The sequence below is a fragment of the Pangasianodon hypophthalmus genome, chromosome 20 (genome assembly GCF_027358585.1).
Source record: "Pangasianodon hypophthalmus isolate fPanHyp1 chromosome 20, fPanHyp1.pri, whole genome shotgun sequence".
NCBI classification, from domain to species: Eukaryota; Metazoa; Chordata; class Actinopteri; order Siluriformes; family Pangasiidae; genus Pangasianodon; species Pangasianodon hypophthalmus.
Window position 1 is genome coordinate 16154929 of NC_069729.1, and position 27965 is coordinate 16182893.

Here is a 27965-nt window from a genome sequence, read left to right on the forward strand (position 1 = left end):
TTATATCAACCCCCTGTATATAGGATGTTTTTGCTTTCATTACCCTTTGGGAATAATAAAATATTCCACACAACATGCATATTTAAAGAAATAAAGATAAAAATCTAGTCTATAGGACACTGCATGGCTGAGGCACGACACGACTGCCCATGCAAAGTGTTCATCTAAATTAGACATCTCATCTTGATGTTGCAGACGTAGAACACCTAGGGATGTAGCAATCTGCTCGCCTTGGCCTTGGCTTGTCACACTGCGCTTTCCGCTCGACTTCTTCACCCTCAGATAACAAATTCTTATGAAAGGAACTTCTTCCCATCCACCTGAGGCAACTTCACTGCCTCAGCTATACAAGATATACAGTTTAAAAACGCCTATAATTTCTATATATCCACCTTTCACAATGCTAATTCTGCTTGCAAAGAAAAATATTTCTAGAGCTATAGATTGTTTAGGCCACATTGTAAAGCAAAAAAAAATCTTTGTCTTACTAATTTAGATCCTGAGAAGGTAGACATTTGCAACATAATCTTTAACAAACAGATAAACTGATACATTTTGGAAATGTGTATGTACAAGCCAGGAATGTTGACAAAAACTAGCCAGAACTAGCATTATCAAGCTAGCAAGCAAACCAATACATTAATTAACTAATATTAGCTGACACTTGCTGACTAAGTCATTATGAAGTTGTGTTAAACAACGAGCTATTGTACATTTCCTCTGTACAAAGTCATGGTCAGTCTAGCATAGACAATAAAACCTTACTTACTAGCTAAACATTCATTCCTGATTTTTGAAAACATAATGCATCTGCTATATGATTTTTTCTCTTTTCAGATTTCATGCTAGCTAAGTTTAGCTAGGAACTGCTTGAGAACTTATGTAAACAAACTACTAATAACAATTTATCATATCATCATATCATTGAATTCCCAATTCTTATTGGTCAGATGGTGTTGAGTAATGTTTTATATAATAGCAGCTTGGACATTGGTCCTCCAACAAGGAGTCTTTTTTGGAAGGAGTCTCTAGTGTCAGCACTGTAAAGCTGTAGCTGTAAGTTTTCCAACATGGTAAAGTCTCCAGGTTTCTTCACTATTTACCTATAACATCATGCACCAAAGTGTTTTATTCCTTACTGAGTAAACACTTACAATTTTGAACAGGTACAAATAGCATCTTCTGAAATGTAATCTTTAAGTCCTGATAATGAGTGTGCGCTTAATGCAAATGTTAACAGATACAACATATTCAGGCATCTGACCTCAGCTGTGCTCACCACCTTAACACAGAAGGGAACCTAATTAGCCAAATCTGGTGTTTTAACCTCAGTTTTTGGACATAAATAGACATAAAGGAAAAGATGGGATGCAAGAAGATAGGATGCATCACTTAAAAGAAAGCAACCTCCATCTGCCTAGGCTGATAGTGATTGATACTTGGCTTATGAATATCCAACGTAGAGCAAACTCTATGTCTGAAACAGAGACACATAGAAATTAGCTGTTTTTTTAATAGACAAATGGATGTTATGATAATAGGAGACCTTTGGATGTACCAGTTAAACCATACACTGAATAAGATGGAATATGTGGTTGGTCAGATTTAAGAAAACATATTATGTATAATTTATGTAAAAATGTTAAGCTTCTCATCACAATATCATTAAAATTTCAATGCTTATACTATACTTAATTTAAACAGGTTTCCATTCACTAGATTAAATTATGTAAAGTGAGCATGATCAATTCACATAGTATTAACATAACTATAGCATGAAAGTATCTGAGACCAAACGTGTGTGGCATTCTGTCGCAGAAGTAACGTGGCTGCTACAGAATGCCAGTGACCTTGGTTCACATCTCAGCTTGGATACGAATGTGGGGTTTGATTTTATTCAGGGCTTTGAAAATACACGAACAAATCATGTTGGATATATGAAAAAAAATATGTTCATTTTACTCAATTCAATCACATGGAACCAATGTACTTGTATTAAGTAAATTCAATGAACTTTGTTTTTTGCACTGTATGAGCACCTATCTGATACACCCTATGTTAGTGATGGAATAAAAGAAGATGAAGACAAAGCTCATGAATGTTTCACAGTGGGAATGCTCCAAAGATTCTGATTATCAAAGTTGAGTAATCTGCAAACATAACTTAAGAACAGTGTGCACTGAGAGCAAACTGAGAACAGAATGTACCATGGTTTATAAGCTGCTTAAAGATACTCAAGCTGTGATCACTCGCTGGCACATACAGCAGCTGCTTTTATTTATTATAGGACACAAATAATGCAAGGTGTCAAATGTAAATGAGGTCAAATTAGTTCTGCCTTCCAGAAATATTGGAAATACTGGTTCAAAAAAGTATGAAACAGCAAGCAGAATTTCAGATAAGGCTCCCCTTAATGCAAGGGTCATCATCTGGCAGACCGTGGTCCAGATGTGGAGCCAGCAAAGTGTTTCGCTGAACCCAGCACTCAGAGTTGATCAAAATGTGAAAAAAAAAAAGTTTTTAGTTCTGCGACTCTAGTTCAGCTTCTGTAGCAGATTCTCTGCTGCAGTTTATCCAGTCATATGCATTTATTTACACAAATTATTTAAATGAAGGAATCTCTAGCTACAGAAACAGCTAGACAGGTCAAAAAATAAGGTCTTTTTATTTAATTTAAAAAAATATATATTTAAAAAGATGAGAATCAAAACAAAATGGACAGATAAATGTGTTTGTTCTCTGCTTCTCTGAGTCTCATCAGTTTGGGACATTGGGGAAAAAAAAGCCATAAGAGCGGACAGTTTTTACTTTAATACAGGAAGTTAGGTATGAAACTTCTGGGACAAAGAAAGGCCACATTCATGAACAAAGAATGTATTAGTTGCTCATGTGGCTCAAATAGAATAACTGCAGGAGTGAGAGGGATTAGTTAAATTTTGTTTAAAATTGGGATCAAAACAACAGTCAGTTTCTATTTCATGGTGCTAGTCAAAAGTGGTAATCTAAAATGCAGGTCAGAAGCAAAAAATGACCACTTCATTCATTCATCCAGCTTCAGTAAGTGCTTGATCCTAGTCAGGGTTATGGTGGATCCGGAGGCTATCCCAGTAAACCTGGGAGCGCTGCAAGAGAATTCACCTGGGAAGGGATGCTAGTTCATCGCAGCGCACCATGCACACACACACATTTACCCACTCATTCTTTAGGGGCGATTTAGCATAGCCAATCCACCTACCATCATGTTTTTGGGTGGTGAGAGGAAACCAGCAGGAGCAAAACTCTACATATTAACAGTTAAGCATTAAAAGGTAACTGTTATCGCCATTCAGTCATGTTAGCTGCTTATCCAGACCTTTCTTACATAAAAAGGAATTTTCTGTAAATGGACCTTTACAAATTTTAGTTAAGTACCTCTTTACACATTTTTGTTAAATACCTTTACAAAATGTAGTTAAACAATGTTCTGTAGATTTGTACTGTATCTAGGGCTCATATTTGAAAAAAAAAATAAAACAAATACTTGGCACTAGCACCTCTTTTCCAATGCTAATAGACTTTCTGCAGATGACTTTTTAAAGGTGTAATCAGTAGCATTTGGTTGGTTTCAGTGCCCCATATTACTTGAGAATCGCTGGCACCATGTCTTGTGATGGCAGTAGAAAGTGCCATCTGCTACCAAACCAGCCAAAGCTGTCATTCTCTTGGCAGTCCAGTAACACTATTAAAGTACTATTACAGGAACAGAGTACTATTACTGTACTATTAGAGTAACATCACATCATAATGTATTATACATAATGTATTATTAACATGTAGCATATAGGTACAAGGTGAATGTTTACCATTACTGACTAAAGTCTGTCTGTTGCTATGTAGAGTTTGTCAGGCCCCTCCACCACATCAATAAGTGGAAAGGGACCACCATAGGACCAAGATATAGCGTATTCATACTAGCGCCCAACACACAAGCACACACTACTGTGTCAGTGTTACTGCTGTGCTGAGAATGGAACAAAACACACAAATAATATCAATTCCTATTTCCAACAAGGTTGCCAGGTCTGTGAGTCTCCCCCCAAAAAAACTTGGCTTTACCTTGTTGCAGCAAGGCAATATATTTTATCTTCTGGTTGGAGGTTAAAATATTTTGCATGCCAAACCGGTAAGCTGAAGGGTTTGTAAATGCAAACAGCAAATTCATAGTATATTGGATAAATGTAGTGAAAGAACAGAAAGGATGATGCAATCTGTAGAAATAAGGTATTGCAAATATAGTAAATGTATATTCATTAAAACATACTTTGAAAGTATGAATGTGCTTGTCAGGTATCAATAAATAAATTCTTTATTCAATAAATAAATGTTTTATTCATCATAATAAGATTAATATTTTAAGCCACGGTGCTGTTGAATTCTCAAATTGAATTGGTTAGAAAGTGCTGATTGCTTTTCTCTAGCAGCAGCTCTTACAGTAGTGCTGGTTGAACTACTGGATTGAACTTTGTATTTTATATTTTTAACTTTAGTTTCTATTAATGCATTATTTCTACCTGTTTGTTTCTATAGTAACAGCTAATTCATAATCTAAGTCTAATAATAAACTGAAAAATAGTTACTTCACAAAGAAAAATGTCTAAATGTGTAATTGTTGATATGGTAAATTGTTGATATTCAGTAAGAAGATGTTTATTTAATATAAGGAGTCTCCAGTGTCAGATGGAGTTTTCTGCCACTAAAAATTCAGGAGAGAGGAGTTTGTTCTTTCTGGTTTCTCAGTAACATGACAAGATGCATTTTTTTGCCCCTGAACCTTGCAGATCTCTTAAGACAGAAACACTGTGCCTTCTGCAGACAGAAACATTGTGTTAAGACAGAAACACTGTACCTTCTGCAGACAGAAACACTGTGTTAAGACAGAAACACTGTACCTTCTGCAGACAGAAACATTGTGTTAAGACAGAAACATTGTGTCTTCCACAGTTTATGATTATAACATTACTGTTTCAACTACAAGTTTAGCTTTTCTTGTCTTGAGTGGCTGCCGCAAACTGCACATTACATCCCCCAGTGGCTCAGACAGGTTTTTTGAAAGCAATATTTAGACAAGCCAGATAAGTCTCACTGGCGTAGATAAAAACACTGACCATTTACATTTTTGTTTCTGAAATACAGAGTCTATGGTATAAGAGAAATGAAATACTTGAGACGTGCTGTTTTAGGAAAATAATCAGCTTCGGCAGGGTAACACTTACCCCAAATATCAGCATTGTTTTCCTATAATACCTACACCAAATTGGGTTTTATTGCTATATGTACACATATATATATATATATATATATATATATATATATATATATATATATATATATACATATATATACACCTGTCAATTCTCACTCCACCATCCAGCTCTCCCCAATCATACAACAACTACCAACTGTTGAAAGGGCTTGTTCAGATTTTTTTTTTTCATCAGTATGGCTTGAGTAGGAGCAAATGTAATATTAACAGTACTTCCATATACTGTTTAGTGTAGTGATGTGCAATTTGGGATTAGTGCCTCTGTACAGTACCTACTGAGAGTAATGGGTTTGTTTGTACATTTAGAAGTAGGCTATTGCCCTATAAATTCTTCCCTCCCTAAATCTGATCAGGTTTCATGGGAAATTGTTGTTATTGCCCCTTTAAAGCCAGCTACGATCTAATTGGTACTACAAAGCGTTTGCTTTATCCCCTACAAATAAATGAGCTACCTAGCAGTGAGGAGAATGATTGCACTATCCTAAGGGAAAAAAAGAAAATGCTTTTTGCCGCCCCACAGAAATCAAGGTAATAGATATGAAAACGAAAGATATAAATATATAATATCTCTCCTCTCTCTTGTTTCCTCTGCTTATGACTGTGAGTCAAACACACGATACAGGGTGCAGAAAGCAGCTAGACGACACATGGACAGTTTTGTGCAGTCTCAGTTGTTGATTTTTGGGAATGTGAAAATAGACAGTCTGGGGTGATCCAACTTTAAATAAATGACAAAAATCAGCTAATGGCTCTCTAACCTACTGCAGGTTATTTATTCTAAGCATCTGTGTTGGAATAGAAATCCCAAGACCTGTAAACGTTAAATGTAAATTATCTTTGCTAAATTTATTTCATTGAATGAAATATTGTAGGAAAAATTTGGAATACTGGAATAATTTGTGACTTTATAATAGAACAAACTGTCATTTTATACAGTAAACACTGTTCCAAATGTGGCTGTAACATATTGTACAGTGACAGATAATAATATAAAAAAAATAATATTGTTACTGTTAATACATGTTTTAACTTTTGTTTTGTCATGCAGACATTTTGCATGCAGAATGCATCACACACAAGGATTTATCCTCTTCCTGACAACCAGTGATATTAGATGGGAGGCTAAAATCTAACCTATCAATAGCTCAAGAATGAAACTATTAGGGTCAGGTAATGCATTATATTATATACAAAGTCTCATTGATGATATAGTGTACAGTAATGATGTAGGGAAAACTCACACTTACACACTGATAGGCAGCTGCAGTCATGTAATAGTTGTAAGTGTTTTAATTTTCTGGGTTTATGCTGCTTTTCCACTGAATACCAAACATGCTTACTAGATCATCTGTAACACTTTCATTCAAAACTTACGGTTCTATCATCTGTCCTGATGTGTTACTGATGCATCAGGAAAAAAATATATCAGCTCAAATGGAGATCAAATCTAAGATGTGTTTCACTCTGTGGATGGAATCACCTGTCAAGGCTATCACTGATAGTCTGCATGAATCTACAGTCTGGGCTGTAAAAAAAAATCAGCCCCAACCTTGCTTTTTACTTCTTCATTCCATTTTGTGTATTTTTCTTACAATCATTGGTGGTGCTTGGAGCTTGGTTTGACAAAAAATCCTAAATAATCTGCCTTGTTTCTATCAGATAATCTGATGTGGATGCCAAAAACAAAACCTTACAGTATACTGATGTATTTTTATGTTAGAAAAATTATGTTAGAAAAGCCGTAGCCCATTTATACCAAGTGTCTCTGCTGACAACACACTTTGACTAACTGCTAACAAATTTAGTATGTTTGATAAGAAACATGACATTAGGGTGTATACTATATGGTCAAAGGTTTATGGACACCTGTACAATCACACTCATATGTGCTAGCTGAACATCCCATTCCAGATTTAGTCCCCCTTTTGCTGTTACAATAACCTCCACTCTTCTTGGAAGGATTTTCACTAGATTTTGGAGTGTCGCTGTCGAGATCTGTGTCCTAATGTCAGGTGAGGAGGCCTGGCACATTGTCAGTGTTCCAGTTCATCCCAAAAGTGTTCAGTGGGGTTAAGATCAGGGCTTTGTGGAGGACACTTGAGTTCTTCCTCATCAACCTTGGCACACCATGTCATTATGGATCTTGCTTTGTGCACGGGAGCATTGTCATGCCAGAGGTTTGGGGTCCCTTCGTTCCAGTGAAGTGAAATCTTAATGTAACACCATACAAAGACATTCTAGACAATTGTGTTTCCAACTTTGTGGCAACAGTTTGGGGAAGAACCTCATATGGCTATGATAGTCAGGTGTGCACATAACTTTTGGCCATATAGTGTACCATAGTCTAAGAAAAAACACAACAACCATTCTCTACTTTGTTAAAACTACTTCAGGCTTTATCCCAGACCCAATTTGTTCTCTTACATTTTCTCAATCAGTGAGCACCCTCTGTCTAATTATACTCTTCAGTCTAATTTAGCCAGTTGCTATTACAAAACATGCTCCTGGCAATCTCATCTTATTTTTTTATTGAATCCCAGTTAGTTATGTTACACCACTGGATCGCTCCACTGGAAAGCGGTTTAGCTTTGCTGCCTACAAACACTTGGCCTGTCACTTCATCCTCATTATAAACACATAAAACAAGCTGAGCATGACCCGCTACTCATAACTGCCTTCGTGAATGAATTACCCATGTGTTTATAAGCACAGCTTAACTTTGACAAGGCTAAACTAATTAGCTTCTGGTTTAAATGTACAACTTAATTACAGTCTACCTAATATTCCAGCCAAACCCATGGCTAAAAACGGATGAATCTGCACCATAATTAAAAATAAACTGGAGGGAAATGGTATGCATGAAATTAAGTATGAAATTTGCAACACTCAGCTAATGATATGAAATTTCCCCAGTGTCAAACAAGACAAAGTAAAGACTTTGTATAACATGTTCTACGAAGGCCACATGTATGATAATCTATGAATATGTTATAATGTGTTTATAAGTCATTTTATACTTACTTATCAAATATGCATTAGACTTTATAGCAAGGGTTATAATGTATTATGAATTGTGAACAGAATGCATTAAAGAAGTGTTTGTAACACATTTTTGTAACATATATCTGGAGAATCTCCAGACCTACTGCCCTGATTTTCTATTTGAATGACCATATGATGTGAACGGTCACAAATTTGAATAAAAAATCACTGACCCTGCCAGACCTTTTTCATTGGCTGTATTTGGTCGCAATGGCACTAAATCAGCTGCCAGTGATTATGTTCGAAGACCACTGATGTCAACTCACAAAGAATTATTTTGTGATTTTTTTTTCTGCACCAGAAAATTTGTACAGTGTAACTCCATCTTAAATAGTAAAGACAAATGTAAGCTGTGGTACATGCCACATTTTGCGTTATATAGTAGGTAATACAGAATCAAGATTTAGGACACGAATTGCAGGTAGCAGCCAGAATAGACTAATAGAGCAAGTAATATGCTTTAACTCATCTACTGCTTAATCACAAATCAGGGGAAAATAGTGAACCAGCCATTTAAATTACACTTTTTTATATAGCTGTTCTCTGAAATTGTGGATAATAACACCTTTGACTCCAGGACTTCAAGGTACATGGGTCTGCTGATGGATTAAAATGGCCGGATCGCATAATTGCTATTAGTACTGCGATAATAACATATAAATTACAAGATTACTGTTATTATTACACCACCACATGCTATATTATAATAATAAGCTTTGGTACATGGACCTTGGAACATTGTCTTTGAAAAGAATGGACTAATTTAGACATATATTCCTAATAAATGGGAAGAAGAATGGGGGAAATTTACAAGATGTGGATTTTATCAAAGGAAACAGACTTTCAAGTGAAGAATGTTAGACTAGATTCCGTCGGAGGTCTTGATGGACAAACGCTGGTGGACATTGAAAGATGTTGGGCTCGGCTTAACTGCCTCAGGCAAACCCAATAAACCGTACATTAAAGGGCTAATGAACAGTAAGTGCAAGTGAGCGAGTGGACAGAGTGAGTGAATCAGGAAGGGAGGAAGGGAGTGAGTAAATATATGAGTAAGGAGGAGAGAAAAGGAGGGAGGAAGTACGTGGGTTAGAAAAGCGAGGAAATTAGTTCATAAATATAAGAAGGAGGGAATGAATAAGCAAGTGAGAGAGTGACAAAATGAATGAGAAAGGGGAAAAATAGTGAGTGAGTGAGTGAGTGAGTAAGGCAGAGGGTGAATGTGGGAGTGATTGAGATTAGGGGGAGTGTAAGCCTATGTACCACCATCACCAATACAGCAATGTGATTGGCCCTTTGAACTCGTGCTTTTGTCATTCAAAACAAAACAAAAACCGTATCAGTGTTTGCTAGCTAAAGACTAGCTAAAACCTGTTGTTTATGCCTGTATAACACTATCCATTGATACCCAGAAGAACATGGGTTCCATTTTGAGTGAAGGTCTCTTCCTGGTGTTGTCTCAAGGAGTATTTTCTTGCCATTGGCTTGCTCATTAGGGATCTAGAGCAACATCCAGATTTCTAAAGCTGCTTAGTGACAATTCTATTGTTCCTTACAGGAAGCTCTCATTTTGATGACATCATCAATGGGCGACAGTATTTAGAGGCGACGAAAGCCAGTGCCCCCAGCTTTGAATTGTCGATGCTCACTCGATTATGTTTGTAGTTGTGCTTGTTAGTCCATTCCGTGTCTTTGTTGTGATATTTCTGGTTTTGAACTGTGCCTATCCTGACTACAAACTTGATCTGGCCCTTGGGTTCTGTCTGCTGCCTAGATTTGTAAATAGTCACACTTCTGTATTTTTTTGTAAATATCCACATATTGTACATATTCAGTGGTAGTAGGGGTGCGACTGCCATTTCTATTAGATGTGGGTTTTTGTCTCTGTTTTTGTTAAGGGGGTTAGGGAAGAGACCTGTCTTTTGTTTTGTATTTTCTTTTGTTAGGCAAGTTAGTTCCTAAAAACAGTGATATCCCAATATATCACTTTCTGAGTTAAGTCCTGATGCGTCTCATTCCTGGCTGTTCTCAGGGCACCATATACTCACTTCACTCTACCTTGCATTTACTTACGCTGTGCAACCTAACCCTAGACTGGGTCGTAACACACCATTCTAAAGACTGATGTAAATGCACCTGATCTCCAAGGCTGCTTAGGCTAAATAACCGAAAACATTTCTTAATAGACAGCTACCAATAAAATCCCATCCTCCTGCCAGGCTGATCATTTAGCCAAATTTGTTTCTCACAGGACCTTTAATTTAAGTATTACAGACATGACAAAATGTGAATGTGTCTGAGTTCAGTGGATTGTTAGCAAAGTAAAAGGAAGAGGTCATGAAATTGATGTTGTTTGAACTGAGAAAATATTATAATCTTATTGGTAGCTGCCTATTTGCCTACATGTAATGACCGCTGTCCCTACTGGCATGCACCTTTTTTTTTACTGTAGATGAGAAACAGTAGTAGCCCTATAGCCTACAGCCCAGTATACAATTAATACACACCACTTTTGTATAAGCTAACTGTACTACCTGTGTACACTCACCAGCGTCACCAACGATCTCTGCTACATCCTTCATCCTACATCCAGATTTAAATTTTCTTCATAATATCCCTATACACATTTAATGAGAGGTCATATATGATAGGACAAGATAAAACCATGGTTATAAGTTTCTCCTCAAAATGTAACTTCACTGCTTATACTAAATTTAATTTAAACAAATATCCAATCTACGAGTTTGAATTATGTAGAGTGAGTGGGATGAATTCAGTTAGTATTAATGTGACCCAATTGTGTTATAAAAGGATGTTGGCACTGACAGGAAGAAATGACTATAGCATTAAATTAATGTGATTAAATCATGTGTGGCATGACAGTGCATTGGGTAACATCACCGCGTCACACAGTCACAGTGACAGGGTTCTGGGATTGATCATGAGCTTGGGTGACTGTGCAGTGTTTGATTTTATTCCAGGGCTTTGAATATGCATGATTAAATCATGTTGGATGTACGAAAACAGATTGTGTTAATGTCACTCAGCTCATTCACATGGAAACGACATACACATTTGAATGACGTAAATTCAATGAGCTTTTTTTTTTTTTTTTTTAGTGGAAAATCTCAGTCTCAGATGTCATTTTGTCATGGCTCCTTGTTGCATACATTCATATAAAACGAATGGTCAACTATTGCTTTGGTGCTTGTGTGAGCAGAGGGTTAGGCACAACTAAATGGGTAAGATTAATTAAAGAAAGAAACAAATAAATGTATTCAGTCAGTCAATCATCCATTCATCTTCTTTACTCTTTTCTTAGTGGGGAGTGTATAGTAAATACACTCAGGAAGTAAGTAAGTAAATCTCAGGACAAACAGCAATGACACATTTACAGTAATGTTCATTAAACTCCACTAAAGGTTTTTCTTTGAAGCCAAAATATTGCAATTAAAATTGTTTCTTGAATTTTTGAAAAAAAAAATTAATAATAACAGAAATTACATTACTTATTTGGTTATTTGCATTTAACAAGTCAGCCTACAGTGTTCATAATAAAATATCGTTGACTAAAAACAGAAACCAATTTAAAAAAAAAAAAAAAAAAAACAGTATGTACAATGCTCTACATCACTGTACTGTAAAGGCCCAGAATCCCTTACTCCCAACAAAGGTCAAACAAAAGAATGTAACAAGCGTTCTCTCTCTCTCTCTCTCTCTCTCTCTCTCTCTCATATCTTTTGTGGTTTCGTGTTTGTTTCCTGACTTTCTTAGCTTGGTAGCTCCTGACCTTACACCCACCTCCTCCTTAACAACTTGATCATAAAGCGAGAGCTGTTACGATAGCTGATCTACCATTCCAGCAGTTAGCTCAGAGCCTTTATCTCTGACATGCTACATGCTGGGATCTGTTGGAAATAGACAAAAAAAGAAAAGGAATTTTTTTAGAGGGCAGCGTGAAAAACAGACCAAAAATAAGTCTATCCTCAACGGATCACCATGTTCACCAATTTAAAACCCATTCTGTGTCTGATGTGCATTTCAGCATTACAATGCTCCAAAAATAGAAAAACAAATGAAGTATCTCTTGCATCCTATTCAAACTAGAGGCAATACAATCCCCTGCACTCCATTATACAATGAAGGTTTACTGTGGAATCATCTGAATTATGCAATGTTCACCCACAAAAAAAAAAAAATGAAGGACCCAATGACCTTAATCTTTTCTCTCATTTATTTCGAGTGGACAGCAAAATCATTCGGCCTCGGGCGTTTGTCAGTGTGCAGCTCTTTTAGAAGACCTAGGAAGACACACACCTAGGAAGACACACACCTAGGTTTCACACACCTAGGCTGATATAAGAAATATTACTCAGGTCGGTGAACAGCGTGTGTCCTACTTTTTGTTTCCTTTTTTACCACCCGTGACGAAAGGGGTGCAACAAAAACAAACAATATTAATGGTACTGTACCTGGGGGTGGGGTACGGCTGTAACTGTATCGACAATAACTGCAACGTCTTACACCAAGCTGTGGATTTATTAGGCACAAAAAAGGGAAATATAGGGTAATATAGTAACGGCAGTATTGACGGCATGAGAAATTTTGCAAGTTATTACATGCGGGCTATAAAATACATATATACAGCGTGACTGATAAATTAACCAATGCATAAAATAAATTAACTAATATATAAATACATTTTAGAAAGGATTTAAAATATAACGCATAGATAAAATATAAAATATATAAATACATTTATAAAAATATATAAAATGTTAAATATAATTAAATAAAATATAAAATAAACTTGTGCACCTAATAATACTGCAGTTCACTATTGTATTGTATTGTAGCAAGCTGATGATATAACACACACACATTAGATGTTAGAATAAAACAAGGTGGCTGCACCTAATGTGAAATCTAGCAGTTTCATACTAAATAATAAAAAGAGCTCAAGTGTGCGAGGCTTAATCCGTCATACTCTGCACAATTTTGTGTCGGATGGATCATTCCGGCAAATTAGGCCTTCTTGTGTTGAAATTAATTGCAGTGCAAATTAATTGGCTGCACTTAACATGATAAATGTCAGTGGGGCGAAAGAGGGGCTCATGCAGAAACTGCAGCTCATATTGATTGGAATTATTTCATTAATTACTGGTATGTACAGTATATCCGTGATGCTTAACAAAGTGAGGCTTTTATAAAGCATAAGTAGCAAAGAGTAGCAGTCACGCTGTTTTAAGATATGTATAAAGAACTAGAGCACAAGTAGACATCTGTGCTAATTCTGAAGTTTAAAAATAGCAATTCACAAAACATTGGCTTGGATTAAACTTTAATTAAGTATATGTCAGCTTTGGATTTGTAGGAATCACCGCAGACTCTGGGTAAAGAAACATTTAAAGAGTATACTGAGGAAAAATTAACCTTGCATTAGCATAATTATTTGGGACATCATGAAAAAAATTCTTGAAGTCTCAAAAATCCTCCAGCTTCACACTTTTTTAAAATGAAATGAAATGAAATGTCATCTTAGTGATTATAATATGCACAGAGTGAGAATGAGATCGCCATATTGTGCATAAATAAGCAAAATGTCCTAACGTCAAATATCCTAATGTCCTCCTAACATCAAGGCTGGGAGGACAAGCATGTCACTGCATCTCCATTACAGTATGAGCTAGATATGCTCATGTCTAGAGGTTTTACAGTATAACCATATTGTATAAATGCAACATCAAGTCAGTTCTATGGAGGTTTTGGGAATGGTACTGTTACATCTAATGTCGTGTAGTTCTCTATGGAATATCCTTATTTACAAGAAATTGGTCAGAAAGTTCTTAATACAAGTGTAAATCCTAAGTAATTCTATGTAATAAGGCAAAATTCCACTTTAGACACTCTCCAATCAGCCATGCAAGCCATCCAACAAACTCATTCTCTAGGTTTCATTTCCTTTCCTTTCATTTTCTTAACTGTAACTATTTAACACTGAAAAAAATCAGACATATCATTACATTTCATTGTTGCATTATTTATATATCCAACAGACGTGCCAACATCTACAGTTTAAACATAGCATTTTATGTTTTTTGGCTCTTTGCTACAGCGGTAAGGATGAGACCTGGAAAGCTTTCCTGCTTTTTCAGCTAAAGCAGCCGTCAGGCTGTGAATAAAAACCTGAATAAAATCAACCTGGTGGAAAAGTCAACTCCCTGAAGGAGAAAGGACACTGAATTTATGGTTACGTTCGCTTTACCCTGACTTTATTGAGGTGAACTTTAACCTGTCAGTTTGCAACCCTCAGACTTGTAATAAAGCTAGACCTAATAGAAAACAAAATGGCAGGTTTTGAATTTCTGTGTTGATAAACAGGTCGATTATTAATAAAAGCTCAAGGAAGAATGTGCTTTGGATCACCATTTAATAATTCTTCTCAGTATGTATCATTATGTATTGTGGTATTTGGGCAGATTTTATTCATTAATATTTGAACTGTTGGATATTTTTGTTTTATGTCAGTAATAAAAGTGTAAAAATAAGTTGTTTTATAATAAGTCTGCATATTTACTATATAGTATAGTATATGCTTTACTACTATGGACATGGACTGGGCTTTAGACCTGACATGCACTTGTGCTTATTTCATAAGAACTGTAACTTGTTGATTATATATCCAAACATTTTTGCAAATGGTGATTAAATATCAGTTCAACCACTATACATTTTATCATTTATACTGCTGACATGGAGCCATTCCATCTACTGACATACAGAATACTAAGGTTTTCTGGGGTAAAATTTATAAAATTCATAAAATAATTTTTTTCTTTCTCTTTTTTTCTGCCTGCTTGGATTGTCTTGTAAGCAATGCTGGTTTCTGACACCAAAAATATCCAATAAATATGCATTTGAGATTTGGCAGGTGTTTCTGATCATTTGGACAAACAACTTAGTCTCACACTTGCAAATTTGTAAGACTGTATGGTAATATATGGTGTATGAAACTGAACAAAAATAATCTAAAAATCCAGTCTTTGATAGCTTGAATTCAAATTGCTTATTCAGTTCAGGTGAACTGTCAACAATAATCTATAAAATAGTATAAAAGTAGAATAGTAGAACTAAAAAGTGTAGTAGTAAAATAAGAGTAAACCTAAATACTGTAGTGTATCTATACAGATAAGATAGTAATCTATCAAAAACCTTAAAAAAGCTATTGTATAGCCTATTCTGTATTAAATGTAATTGTATTGGAAAAAAAAATGTGTTGAATTTAAATGTTTACAAAGGAATGAACCAAGAATAATTTGCTCTCCTAGAATCCTAAAATAAAAATATAGGTATTCATTTCCATAAAATGCCAGAATTCTTACCCTCAACACATCCGTCACATTCTGCAGTGAATAAATTCCTTTAACAGACTTCAGTCCACATTACATAACATAACTTCCCACTTTGGCAATGTCGTGATTGTTTTTTTTTTTTTTTTTTTTTGGCATGCTTGTGCTACACATGCAGCCAGCACTGATAAATGAGGGTGGGATTCCTAGCAGCGAAAATGGCTCAGAGCTGCAGCTGAGATAAAGAGGAGGTTATCAGGACAGGACTGACCTGAGGGAGAGCCAGATTCTTCATCATCAAGAGGCCAATATACAAAGCCCTATTTGGACACTTATCGCAGGGAGATGCCAAGAGGTTTCCTTAAAGATCAGTGTGTTTGGCCACCACTCACGAGCACCATGAGCCCAAAGTGTGTATGACAAAACCAAAAAAAAGGTTCAAGCAAGCATATCTGTAAAAACATATCTGTGTATCTGTATATACATAATCTGTATAGGTTATGAGGTTATGGCTGAGACAAGGTTCTGGATTTAATATCTGATTGTTTTGTAGCTCATTTGCCTCAATGTGTGATGTGTCTTGCATTCTGAGATGCTTTTTCTGCTCACCACGATTGTAGAGAGTGATTATTTGTATTACAGTGGACTTCCTGTCTGCTCTGGCCATTCTTTTCTGACCTCTGTCATCAACAAGCAGGCGTTTCTGCCCACAGACCTGCTGCTCACTGGATTTTTTTTGTTATTCACACCATTCTGTGTAAACTCTAAACAACATCCTACACATGAAAATCCGCATGTTCAGCATCAGCAGTTTGTGAAAAGCTCCCATCAGCTCAAATGTACAGAACCTCCATATTGTGTTGTATTTGACAGCATGGCTCTCGAGGCACAAGATCTCACTGTACACAGGTAGGACTAGAATGGTATGCAAAATGGTATTCACACTATGATACTTGATAAATAGATAGCTAGTTAGCTAAGCAGATGAATTCTAGATGGACAATAATTTGCTAGCTTTGCTTGAATAATTTCTAAATTAAAATACGTATGAAAATGGCATGGCATAAATGACCTTAAATTAAAACTGACATTTAATCATTGTGTTGTTGCTTCGTTGCAATTACAATAAACGTTTTGCTTGCTAACGTAGTTTTTATGTCTGTACAGTATGTACACACGTAGCAAAAATGCCCTTCCAGATTTGAGATTCATATGTCACTTCTATTATGTTAAAGATTCCTAGACGTTCTATGAAATAATAAATCTACCATTTTGCATGTGTGATTCATAGTGTATGGGCATGTAATCAGACTTGAGAAATTGCCAGCAGGACAATCCTAAAGTCAACAGCATCACGCTTGTCATTACAACTTTTTTGACAGGTGTTGAATTAACAGAGTGACAGAACACGCCGGTATTTTTAGAGTTTGCACACTGAGGCTGTTGTCAGTTCCGTCTCAGTGGCCCGACAGTGAATGATAGCTAGCATATACTGTACTTACCGGGGCTTTAGCCCGTGGCTTGTTTAGGCCTGCGCAAATATGTGAAGTGCATCAGAAATCGATAGTCGCTGACAGACTATGAGAGAATCATGAGAACACGGGCTTGTGTTCATTTTAGGTCTGTCTGACCTGCACGGTAGTGGCAAGGTATTGATGCTTTTTGTATGAAATCGATAGAAAAGAGAGTCTGTTTGCACAGGACATGGCCTGAGATTCGACCAGCTGGCGCTTATCTGAAATGTCACTGGGATTTTAAACAAGCTTTTTTGGATGAATTACAGGAAGCTATTAAAGCTTATTTAATCCTGCTCTCCAAAAATACAAAATCAAAACCAGGATACAAAGAAATATGGCACCAAACCAATGGCTTTGATATGACAAATTTAATTGACCCCTATTTTCCCCCAGCATAATCTGTCTCAAAAATCTGTCTATAAGTGCCACTACCAATATTCTGTTGAGTTCCAATAAAACTCGATGGATATTAAAATAGCCACCGTAAAATTTCAATCCTAAAATTTCTGCCAATTCCTGCAATAACAATTTTAACATTTACTGAATATATGTATGTCGCCCGCTGACTTTTCTTTTTGGGGAGGTGGGAGAAAATTTAAGAATCCGGACGAACCCTAAACTCCTGGCCAAAAAAAAAAAAAAAAAAAAGGACCAAGCCCAAAATGGCAAATAATAAGCTTTTAATTATTAGACTTAAGCCTATTAACAAATCATTGGTCAGAAAATTAGCAAAAACAACCTGGGCTACATGAAGTCATCCCCCTCAGAGATTCAAGCGGCACTTATTTTCCACAGTGTGTATTAAAGCACATAGTTAGCTCTTTGAGTTAAATTACGTTAGCTCCGGCTTTTTAGCCTAGTTGATTGGATTTACGGACAAGCACAACAAGGGACTTGGCAGCACATTGGAAATTTCACTTGTCCAGTGGGCTTGCTAATGGATTTATCATTTGTCCACCTCTGTCATTGCCAAGAAACAATATTCAGTCACATTGAGTCTACAAATGCAAAACAATATCATAATTCCCAGGAAGGAAGCAAAACCAACCCTAGATTAGTACTCCTACTCTTAATGCATACAACCTCGGTTCCCAAAGCTCCGAATCCATTTATGCCTGAAAAAAGTTCTAGAGGTGAAACCGAAATGTAGGTTATGTTCTCAGAAATGGAGGCAAATGATTTTCGCTCTCGCTTTAAAACCATTAAAACAGCCATGCACCACACAGGAAGCTGGCCAAGCAAAGACACCAAGCTAAAAATATCAACCCAGATGCTCATAAACAACCTATTTCTTGATGGTTTAATGGAATGGTGGGTTGTAGCTTTTCTAAATGACAGAAAGAGTGGCGCTCTAGTTTATAATTTTGAGTAATTAGTGTCTAAGGCACCAGAACTAATCAACAATGCTCATAATCATCAGTCAGATTGCCAGTGTGATTGCCAGTTAGGCTTTGAAATTGCATTGGAACATGGTCATCAATATAATCTGCTTCTTCCTAATTCAAAGGTATGTTATTGACGGATCCACATTCATCCACATTCATTCTGATATCTCACATGCTTCAGAAAGCACATATCCAGGGCTAGACTATTGGTAAATCAATATCCCACCACATCTCGTAAAGAATATGTGTTGTCAATATCCTCATTATTGTTGTCTAATTCATTAATGTTAAGCCCTAAAACCGAAATGTCCATCGTGTATCAGCACCATTAAACGTAGCCACACACAATAACAAATGCTTGTTATTGAAACAATTGGTAACAGTAAAGAGAAGCACAGTGATCTGGATCAAGAAATGTAGAAGCCCTTTTGGATTTAGAGAATCTCTTTTCTGAAGTGCAGCTTATCACAGAAATGGCAGAAATGTACATGCTGCCAAAGGATGACCTTTTTACTCGTGAAATAAATCTTCAGCAGCAAAGAATTAACCCTTCCCCTTCTGCCCTTTCTGCTTTTAAAGAAAGTAAAATTGCAAAGTGGGTTTTTAACCATTTCTCAGCTGATTTCCTCTCTAAAAACTGTAATTAACAAATAAATAAATAAATAAATAATCTAAAATAAAATAAACTTGAGAGTAATTGAATTTAATTGTTTGGAATATGGAATAGGAATTATAAACTAATATTGAATAACTCAGAGATAATCATTTGAAATAAGGTATTAAGTCAAAATAATTAGAAATTAAGTTAAAATAATGACATGCTATCTTAGATTTGAGATATTCTGAAAAAATAACGACATAAATTGAATTAAGGAGTTATATAAAAAGAGTGAGATATTAAGTCAAAATGAGGATATAGCACTTGCACACAACCTGCAGTTCAGGGCTTTCATAAGAGGTGGATAATGTGAAGTAAGAAAAGAGCTGTTAAGAGGGTCTTTACCACTGATTCATTCACATTTCTATTTGGTAAACAGGTTATTTTGCTAGAAAAGGCACATTCTAGCACCAAATTAAGCACTGATGCTATGTCAATGTCTTTCCCTGTTGTAAAATTTTTTCTACTCTATTTTTATATCCAGATGAGAAAAGCATTTGCCTGGATTTTATCCCCATAACCTTTATTCATCCTGTACAACAGAGCGGGCTATAATATTATCAGCTAGAGTAATTAGCTAATAGCTTCTGGCTTGAAATTGAGATTTGCTATTTTAATTGGAATTAAACTCTGATTTGTTAAACATATAATTTGAATTCTTCTCAGAAATCCTATCAAATAAGATGGAGTTGACCAGTATAAGTTTGCTATGCTACAATTTCATTCTACTGTTTATAACTTAAATGGCACACTGGTGTAGTGGGTAGCGGAGGCACCTCACAGCTTCAGGGTCCACGGCTCCATCCTGAGCTTGGGTTACTGCCTGTATGGATTTCACGTGGGTTCATGTGGGGTTTATTCCACTCACGTGGGTTTACTCCAGGTTCTCCGTTTGCCTCTGACCTCCCAAAACATGCCAGTATGTGGACTGGCTAATCAGAATTGAGTGAGTGAGCGTGTGTGTGGTGTGCTGCAATGGACTAGCATCATATACAGGGTGTATTCCCGCCCCAAGGCCAGTGTTCCCAGGATACACCAAGACACTATCCAGGATAAAGCAATTACTTCATCTTATATTTCTTACTCTCATTTTTAGGAATGTTATGAATTTTACTGAACCATTATCTTGGAAATTATCAATTACAAATTAGAAAAATAAAGCACTACAGTTTCATTGGTTAAACATTAAATCTCCTGCATCATCACATATTCTCAGAAACAGATGTATCTCTACCTAATACTTGATCAAAATACCCAAAATGCTCATGTTTAGCATGTCAGATTTTAACCTGTAAAATATCCAACCAGCAAGCTTTGCTTGGCCAAGTAGAAAATCTGCCAAAGTGCATTTAGGCCACTGATTCTGAGGAGATCTGCAGCCTGAAATGAGTGAAATATTCATAAGCAGAAACCACAAACATATCTAAGAACCTCTGCCAGGAGTTCAAAGAAAGTTACAGACCTAGGACAGTCACAAAGGTCATGGGACATAGGGAAAAAAAAGGAAAATCAAATCTTGAAGCACACATTAGAAACATTAACATTAGTATTTCTTTCAGTAAGGTGTAACATGCTATGTGATACAATGCCGTCATTTCAGTAGCTGAGAAATCCCCATGCAATCTCGTGCAAATCCTTAAAATAAGAAAGTAAGATGTGTCCTCTCAGTATGTTCATCCAACTGGAAAAACAAGAAACTCTGGGAAAGATCAGCTAGTGCACAAGGACTAAAGACAATCTGAAAGAAGTTTGAAGTATTCCAAAAGTGATGAACAAGTTGTGCGCCTTTTATTGTCACATAAGACAGAAGCATGTGAGCATCGCAGCATCTGACGGGGCCAGTGAGACATCATTAGCTATATTATTTCCAGTGTAGGGCACGAATAAAGCTGGATAATCCGCTCGCATCATTATCGGAAACTACACAGGGGATTTGCCATTTTATTTGTGCCATGTGACTGAGCAAAGACTGGAGAAAAAGCAACAGGCTACAATTATTGCTGATGCTAAATGTCAGCATGCATATTAGCATACGCTGGCTCGCACATAAACTCTAGCCGCCTCTACTTCATGCCACGCAAAAGTGCTTGAAGCTGAAAATAAGCAAATACCAGAAATGGTTTTCCATAAAATCCCCAATGTGCTTTATGTATTATGTATCTTCTACCTGTGCTAACATATTGCAGAGTATTGTAAGATATTATAAGAAGCTACAAAATGGAGAATTCTCCCCAAAAAATGCACAAGATGGTGAATGAGCTGTGATTTTCGACACAGGAATGAAAAAGTGTTACTAGATAATCAATAGAAAGCATGTCTACGTGACAATAAATCACTTCCTAACCTCTTATAAAAGAGAATTTTAAGCCAGTATTCATACTAATATAGTAAATGTCATTAAATAAACTTTGCTAACTCATTTAACATTAGAATTCTCTCTGATTTCATAAGAAACTTCTGTGAGACCAACGAAAGCCCATTGAAGTCTATGGAAGTCAGTGGACTTCAGATAAATTCATGTCCTCATCCCAAAACACATGATATTACACTGTACAAAAGATTCCTCAGGGATTTTTGGATAGTTCTAGTTTTCTAAAAGCTGTATAAAGAGAAACTTTCTGGTGCTGGCTCCTACATAGAACCTCTAAGGGATCCTCTAGAGAAGTGATTCTCAAATCAGAGACCAGGACTTCCCAAGGGTCCATTAAACAAAGCCAACATTTTTGTTTGGTTGTTTGTTTTGTTTTGTTTTAATTACGGCAGTGGAAAAAAATAACCCACCATTATCACTGCTTTTTATTACTGAGTTTTTATAATTATTAGCCAAGTCAAGTTGGCATGAATGACAAAGGATTTAATCCAAACATTAATAACTAAAAAAACAACTAGGCCTATAAATAATATCAGCTTGGATCTAATGTGGAAGATTCAGGAATACCAAATCTCAAATAAATAGGCAGAATATTATTTTACAAATTTAAATAATGAGCCAGATATTTAAGTTGTTCATAAGATAAATCAGAGAGGGTTCGTGGAATTTCTTTTAGAGCTAAAAGGCTTCCTGGTTGCAAACCATTTGAGAGCTCTTAATCTGGAGGAACAAACTGAAGAACCCATTAGGATGCTTGATAAAATCTTTTTTTCCCTCTAAGAGTGTACAATGACATGAAATACAGTACACGCTTAGAAAAAAAAATCACCTAGCCCTAAAGCATTCTTCAGTATATCCATTTAGGGGAACTCTTACAGGTTCTATGTAGGACTAAAAGTAAGAACTGTTACGCCTTCTATGAGCACTTGAGGAACTTTTTTTATATGATTGTACTGAAATGTCAGATAGTAAGCAGCCATAGAAATAAAGGTACCAATAAAGGTACCAAACTATACCTTGTCTTATATATATATATATATATATATATATATATATATATATAACTTTAGTGTGTGTCTTTGACCTGGGTGTACCTTAAATTAGCTTTAAGAATAAAGCGTTAAACTTAAATTATTTTAAAGGTGCACTATGTTCAAGTAAAGTACACACATTAAAGGTGCACAAGATGCACCCAAGTAAAACGTACCTTCTGGTACCTTGATTTCTCCGAGTGCAGGGGATGCATGCTATTTCTATTAAATCAGAGGAGGGGTTAATGGAACCTTAGCTGTTCTTTCAGCACCACACTGCGCTCGCGGAAAATAAAGAAAGGAAGAAAGAAACAAACCCCTCCTGCAGGCGCGAGCGCACGGTGCGTGATCGATCAGCGCGGTGCAGCTCGGTCACATCACATTAGGAACGCGACTGGAAATGAATGCCACGTGTCACGTAGACCGCTGAGTGCCATGGGTAATGCACTTACGCAATGCTGGATTCGTGGTGCTGGATGGCCGGAGATCAGCACTGCTTAGTGATTCGCATGCATAAACACATCTGATGAGGTGGTGTGTGTGTGTGTGTGTGTGTGTTTAGCAGTGTTGCTGGACTTCAGCCATAATACAGGACCACAGGTGTTGAGCATAACTTGAACAGTGCATGATTAGTATGTGTAGTAGGTTGCAGATGTGACTAGACTTTGCTCAGATGTTTCTTTGATTGCACTTAGCAGCTGAAGTCACGTGCATAACAAACTTACACACCAAGGCGGCGCGCGCTTTACCTGGAAAAGGCGCAGTATGTTGGCCACCATGATGGACACGGAGCTCGCCGACGCTCCAATCACCCCGACCACTTTCTCGGGTTTGACGAACACCGGCGGCTCGCCGTTCGTGCACCGGACGTCCGACGTGTCCTTCTGCACGAGGGCCTGCACGAACGTCAGCGACTGCTCGAGCGCGTAGGTGTCGCGCGAGCACGTGTCCAAAACGCGCGCGCCCAGCGTGATGTTGGGCAGCAGCTCGTCGTCGCTGTTGATCTGGTCCAGCGCGTAGAGCATGGCCTCGAGCCGGTGGATGCCGTTCTCCTTCTTGACGTCGCCGCACGGCTCGCCGGCGATGCCGCGCGCGTGCACCGGGAAGAGGCCGCCCAGGGTCAGGTCCCCCTCGAGTCTGATCGAGTGCGGCGCGTAGGTTTCCTGGCACAGCGCCAGGTCCGTCAGGGCGCTCATCATCCACAACATTTTCCAGGGAAAGTAACGGGTCGGCTCGCGCCCGCTCATCATCTCCCTCTTAACTTCGGTTTTAGGGTGAAAAAGAAAAAAAAAACAAAAAAAAACAAAAATGCACAAACGCACTTATGAAACGACTTTCGTGCCAGGGAAGTTAAAACGCGTCGAAGTCACAGGCATTTCCATTTCTGAACAGAGGGCTGCTTTGAAGAATTTCGGCGCGCAAACAGACGGAGGCGTCGCTCACGCGCAATGTGCGCGCCAGCAGCCTCTCAGCACCTCACCTCACCGCGTCGCTTGTTGCTTGTTCACATCACCATTGTCTCACCACATCTCCACTCTTCTCGAATACAAAGCAGCTCTCGGTACCTTTTTAACCTCGGCGTGCTCGGGGAGCCAACGCACAAGCGCGCATCCAGTAAACGCTGAAAAGCGCGCGGCGGTTCCACACGGAGCGGAATCCTTCACTGCGCTGCTGTCACGCTGACGCATAGAAACGGGTTACGGAATGAATGATGCACCTGCGTAATCCCAGTCAACGCAATCATTTCATAAAAAAAACATTCAGGAAAAAAAAGAAAATAATAATAACAAACAGAACACTGACATGAGAGCGACGCGTCACGGATCGCGGTTAAACCCCAGCGGGACGCGGAAGCCTTGCATCCGCGCGGACACTTCTGCACCGTGGCACCCTGCATCAAGTGCTACATCCCACTGAAAGAACAGCACCGGGCTTATTCGTGCCTCCTGATCGCGCAACAACAAAATAAATAAATAAATCAAATAAAAATCCCGAGAAGAAGGAGGAGTAGCGAAGACAGTGAGAGCGAGCGTCTCTCCGCCAGCTCGGATTGTCGGAATGACGCCTCCTCTCCCTCCACCCAGCATCAAATATGCATCATGCACACAACCGGAGGCGTCATCCATCCGCTCGTGAGGAATCTAACGCCACTGGGCTGTGTGCGACTGGCCTCAATTACGCGCGCGGCGTCACGAATTAGAAAGTCGTTCCATAAGTTTAGAGTTCTTCTTCTTCTTCATCTTTCCCTCCCTCTCCCTCTCTCTCTCTCTCTCTCTAATCAAAATTTCTAAAACAAAAAAATATTCCTAGAGAACTAAAAATGATCTGCTTGTTTCTTCTTCTTCTTTCTCTCTCTCTCTCTCTCTCTCTCTCTCTCTCCAATCAAAATTTCTAAAACAAAAAATTATTCCTAGAGAACTACAAAAGATCTGCTTGTTTCTTCTTCTTCTTCTTCTTCTTCATATCTCTCTCTCTCTCTCTCTCTCACACACACACACACTCACACTCTCTGTCTCTCACTCTCTCTCTCACTCTCAATCTCTCTCTAATCAAAATTTTTAAAACAAAAAAATATTCCTAGAGAACTAAAAATGAGCTGCTTGTTTCTTCTTCTTCTTATCTCTCTCTCTCCCTCTCTCTCTCACTCTCTCTCACTCTCTCAATCTCCCTCTCTAATCAAAATTTCTAAAAAAAAAAAAAAGTATTCCTAGAGAACTAAAAATTATCTGCTTATTTCTTCTTCTTCTTCTTCTTCTTCTTCTTCTTCTTTTCTCTTGCTCTCTCTCCCTTTCTCTCTTTCTTTAATCAAAATTTCTACAACAAAAAAGTATTCCGAGAGAACTAAAAATGATCTGCTTGTTGTTCCTATTATTATTATTAGTAGTAGTATTGTTGTTGTTGTTGTTGTTGTCGTTGTGTTGAGGGTTTTACATCCACTTCTTTTGTGAATTTTTTGAAAATGCCCATTAAAAACACAGATGTCCTGAACATAAAAAATGAATTAAAAATTATTTAATTCTTGAATGAAGGCAGCAAGTGAACAGTCAGTTCTCGAAGTTGTAAGCAGGAAAAATGGGTAAGCGTAAAGATCTGAGTGACTTTGAAAAGGGCCAAACGACTGGGTCAGAGCATCTCCAGTACAGCAGATCTTGTGAGGTGTTCCTGGTATGCAGTGGTTAGTACCTACCAAAAGTGGTCCAAACAAGGACAACCGGTGACCCGGTGACAGGCTCATGGGCACCCGAGGCTCAGTGATGTGTGTGGGGAGTGAAGGCTAGCCTGTCAGGTCCGATCCCACTGAAGATCTACTGTAGCACAAATTGCTGAAAAAGTTAATGCTGGCTATGATAGAAAGGTGTCAGGACACACAGTGCATTGCAGCTTGTTGTGTATGGGGCTGCGTAGCTGCAGAGCGGTCAGAGTGCCCATGCTGTTCACCGCTGAAAGGACGGAACAATGTAGTCTACTGCATACAATATTTATTCATTCATCCATCCTCAGTAAGCACTTTATCCAGGTCAGGGTCACAGTGTGTCCAGAAACTATATCAGACACTTGGCACAAGGCAGGAATACACCCTGGATGAGACGCCAGTTGTCCCCGGGCCCCATGTACACACACATTCACACACACATTCACACCTAGAGGAAATTTACCACAAGTTCTTGGGAGGTGGGATGAAGGCGGAGCATGTTCTCAAATCTGTAACAATTCATATGATTCAAAATGTATGAAAAGACAAGAAGGTTAGGGTTAGGGGTGTGTTAATGGTTATATGAAATCAGATAAAATCCAACCATCAGAAATCATGAGAAAGAACCATCATTCCACATGTTGCCCCTTACAATCGTGGCAGTACTATGAAGAGAGAGACTGCTTTTCTTACGAATTATGGCCGAGTGAGTATAATATGTTAGCAAGAAAAAAAAGAGCACTTTTTATAAGGACATTCAAAGTCAATTCAATTGCGTTCTTGTTACAGAAATGGATAAATCATCTATGAAAACAAAGATTAGCTGGCTCCGAAAAAATCGAGTTACATCACAAATCTTGTATTTACATATGTATGGGGTGTGCTTTCTCATTTCATTCTTTTATATTCTACCCCTTAGTCCTGCTCTGTGTGGGCTATTCAGCATCAGGATGTTTTTACAACAGCTAAATTACATGCAAATTAACATGCAGTCTTACATAACTCCTTTATACATACATACATACACACACACACACACACACACACACACACACACATATATATATATATATATATATATATATATATATATATATATATATAAATCTGAATATGATTACATTGCTCAGAATGAACACAGACAGATACAAATACAGACACATATAGGCATTGCACTATTTATTTATTTTTTTTTTTTGAAGAAAGCTTACCAGAATGGTTCACAGGGCATCCGGAGGTGTTCATAGGGACTGGGATCCCACCAGACGAAACACGAAAAGTTGTACGAGTGGGAGGTTTGTACTTTCATTCAGGCAGGTGCGAGTTGGCAATAAGATTTGAAACTCATAGACAAACAAAGACTATGTTAACATAAATGTACAACATTCATTCCTTTATTTATTCTTAGTATCTGCTTGGAAAGGGTCAGGGTGGTTTAAATTAGGCTACTAGTTTGCTTATATTCTAGGAAACAGAAACAGCTAAATTTGTTAGAATATACTGCAGGCAGGTAAAAAAAAATCCATCCATTTTCTATACCGCTTATCCTACACAGTGTAGTGGGGGAGCCTGGAGCCTATCCCGGGGAACTTGGGGCACAAGGCGGGGGACACCCTGGACAAGGTGCCAACTCCTCACAGGGCACAAATGCACACACACTCCCATTCACACACTACAGACAATTTGGAATCAGCCTACGACACGTGTTTGGACTGGTTGAGGAAACCGGAGTACCTGGAGGAAACCCCCAAAGCACAGGGAGAACATGCAAACTGACAGTGGCTTTGTATTATAGCCCAAATATAGAAACAATGATTAAAATCTGGCCTATCCCAAAAAATATGCTCAGAATTATCTAGCTAATATTTCCCAGTATAGGCCGTATTATCTCCATAATCACTCAGTTCAGTAATCATGACTCAAACTCTACACAATGTCCTATACTGCAGAGATGTTTAGGAATGTAGGAAAGAACTAATCGCCCATTTCCGCTTCACTGACATGTTTATATACCTAATACTTAATCCTGAAAGGTGCCGCAAGTTCTGCAGTTCCTTCCTGAATGCTAATGAGATTAATATTGCACATTTAAACTCCCTTGTGCACCTCTTCCAGACGTT

General features: G+C 37.7%; 1 protein-coding gene across 1 annotated transcript in view; it reads right to left on the reverse strand.

The window, feature by feature from the left end:
- The window catches only part of LOC113538091 (metabotropic glutamate receptor 7), a 213846-nt gene extending 189151 nt beyond the window's left edge, over positions 1–24695 (reverse strand). The window contains exon 1 of the mRNA XM_026932924.3: positions 23402–24695. Within this exon, the coding sequence (XP_026788725.2) occupies positions 23402–23902 (501 nt within the window). The 5' untranslated portion in view covers positions 23903–24695. The remainder of the gene's footprint in view (positions 1–23401) is intronic.
- Positions 24696–27965: the final 3270 nt, after the last annotated feature.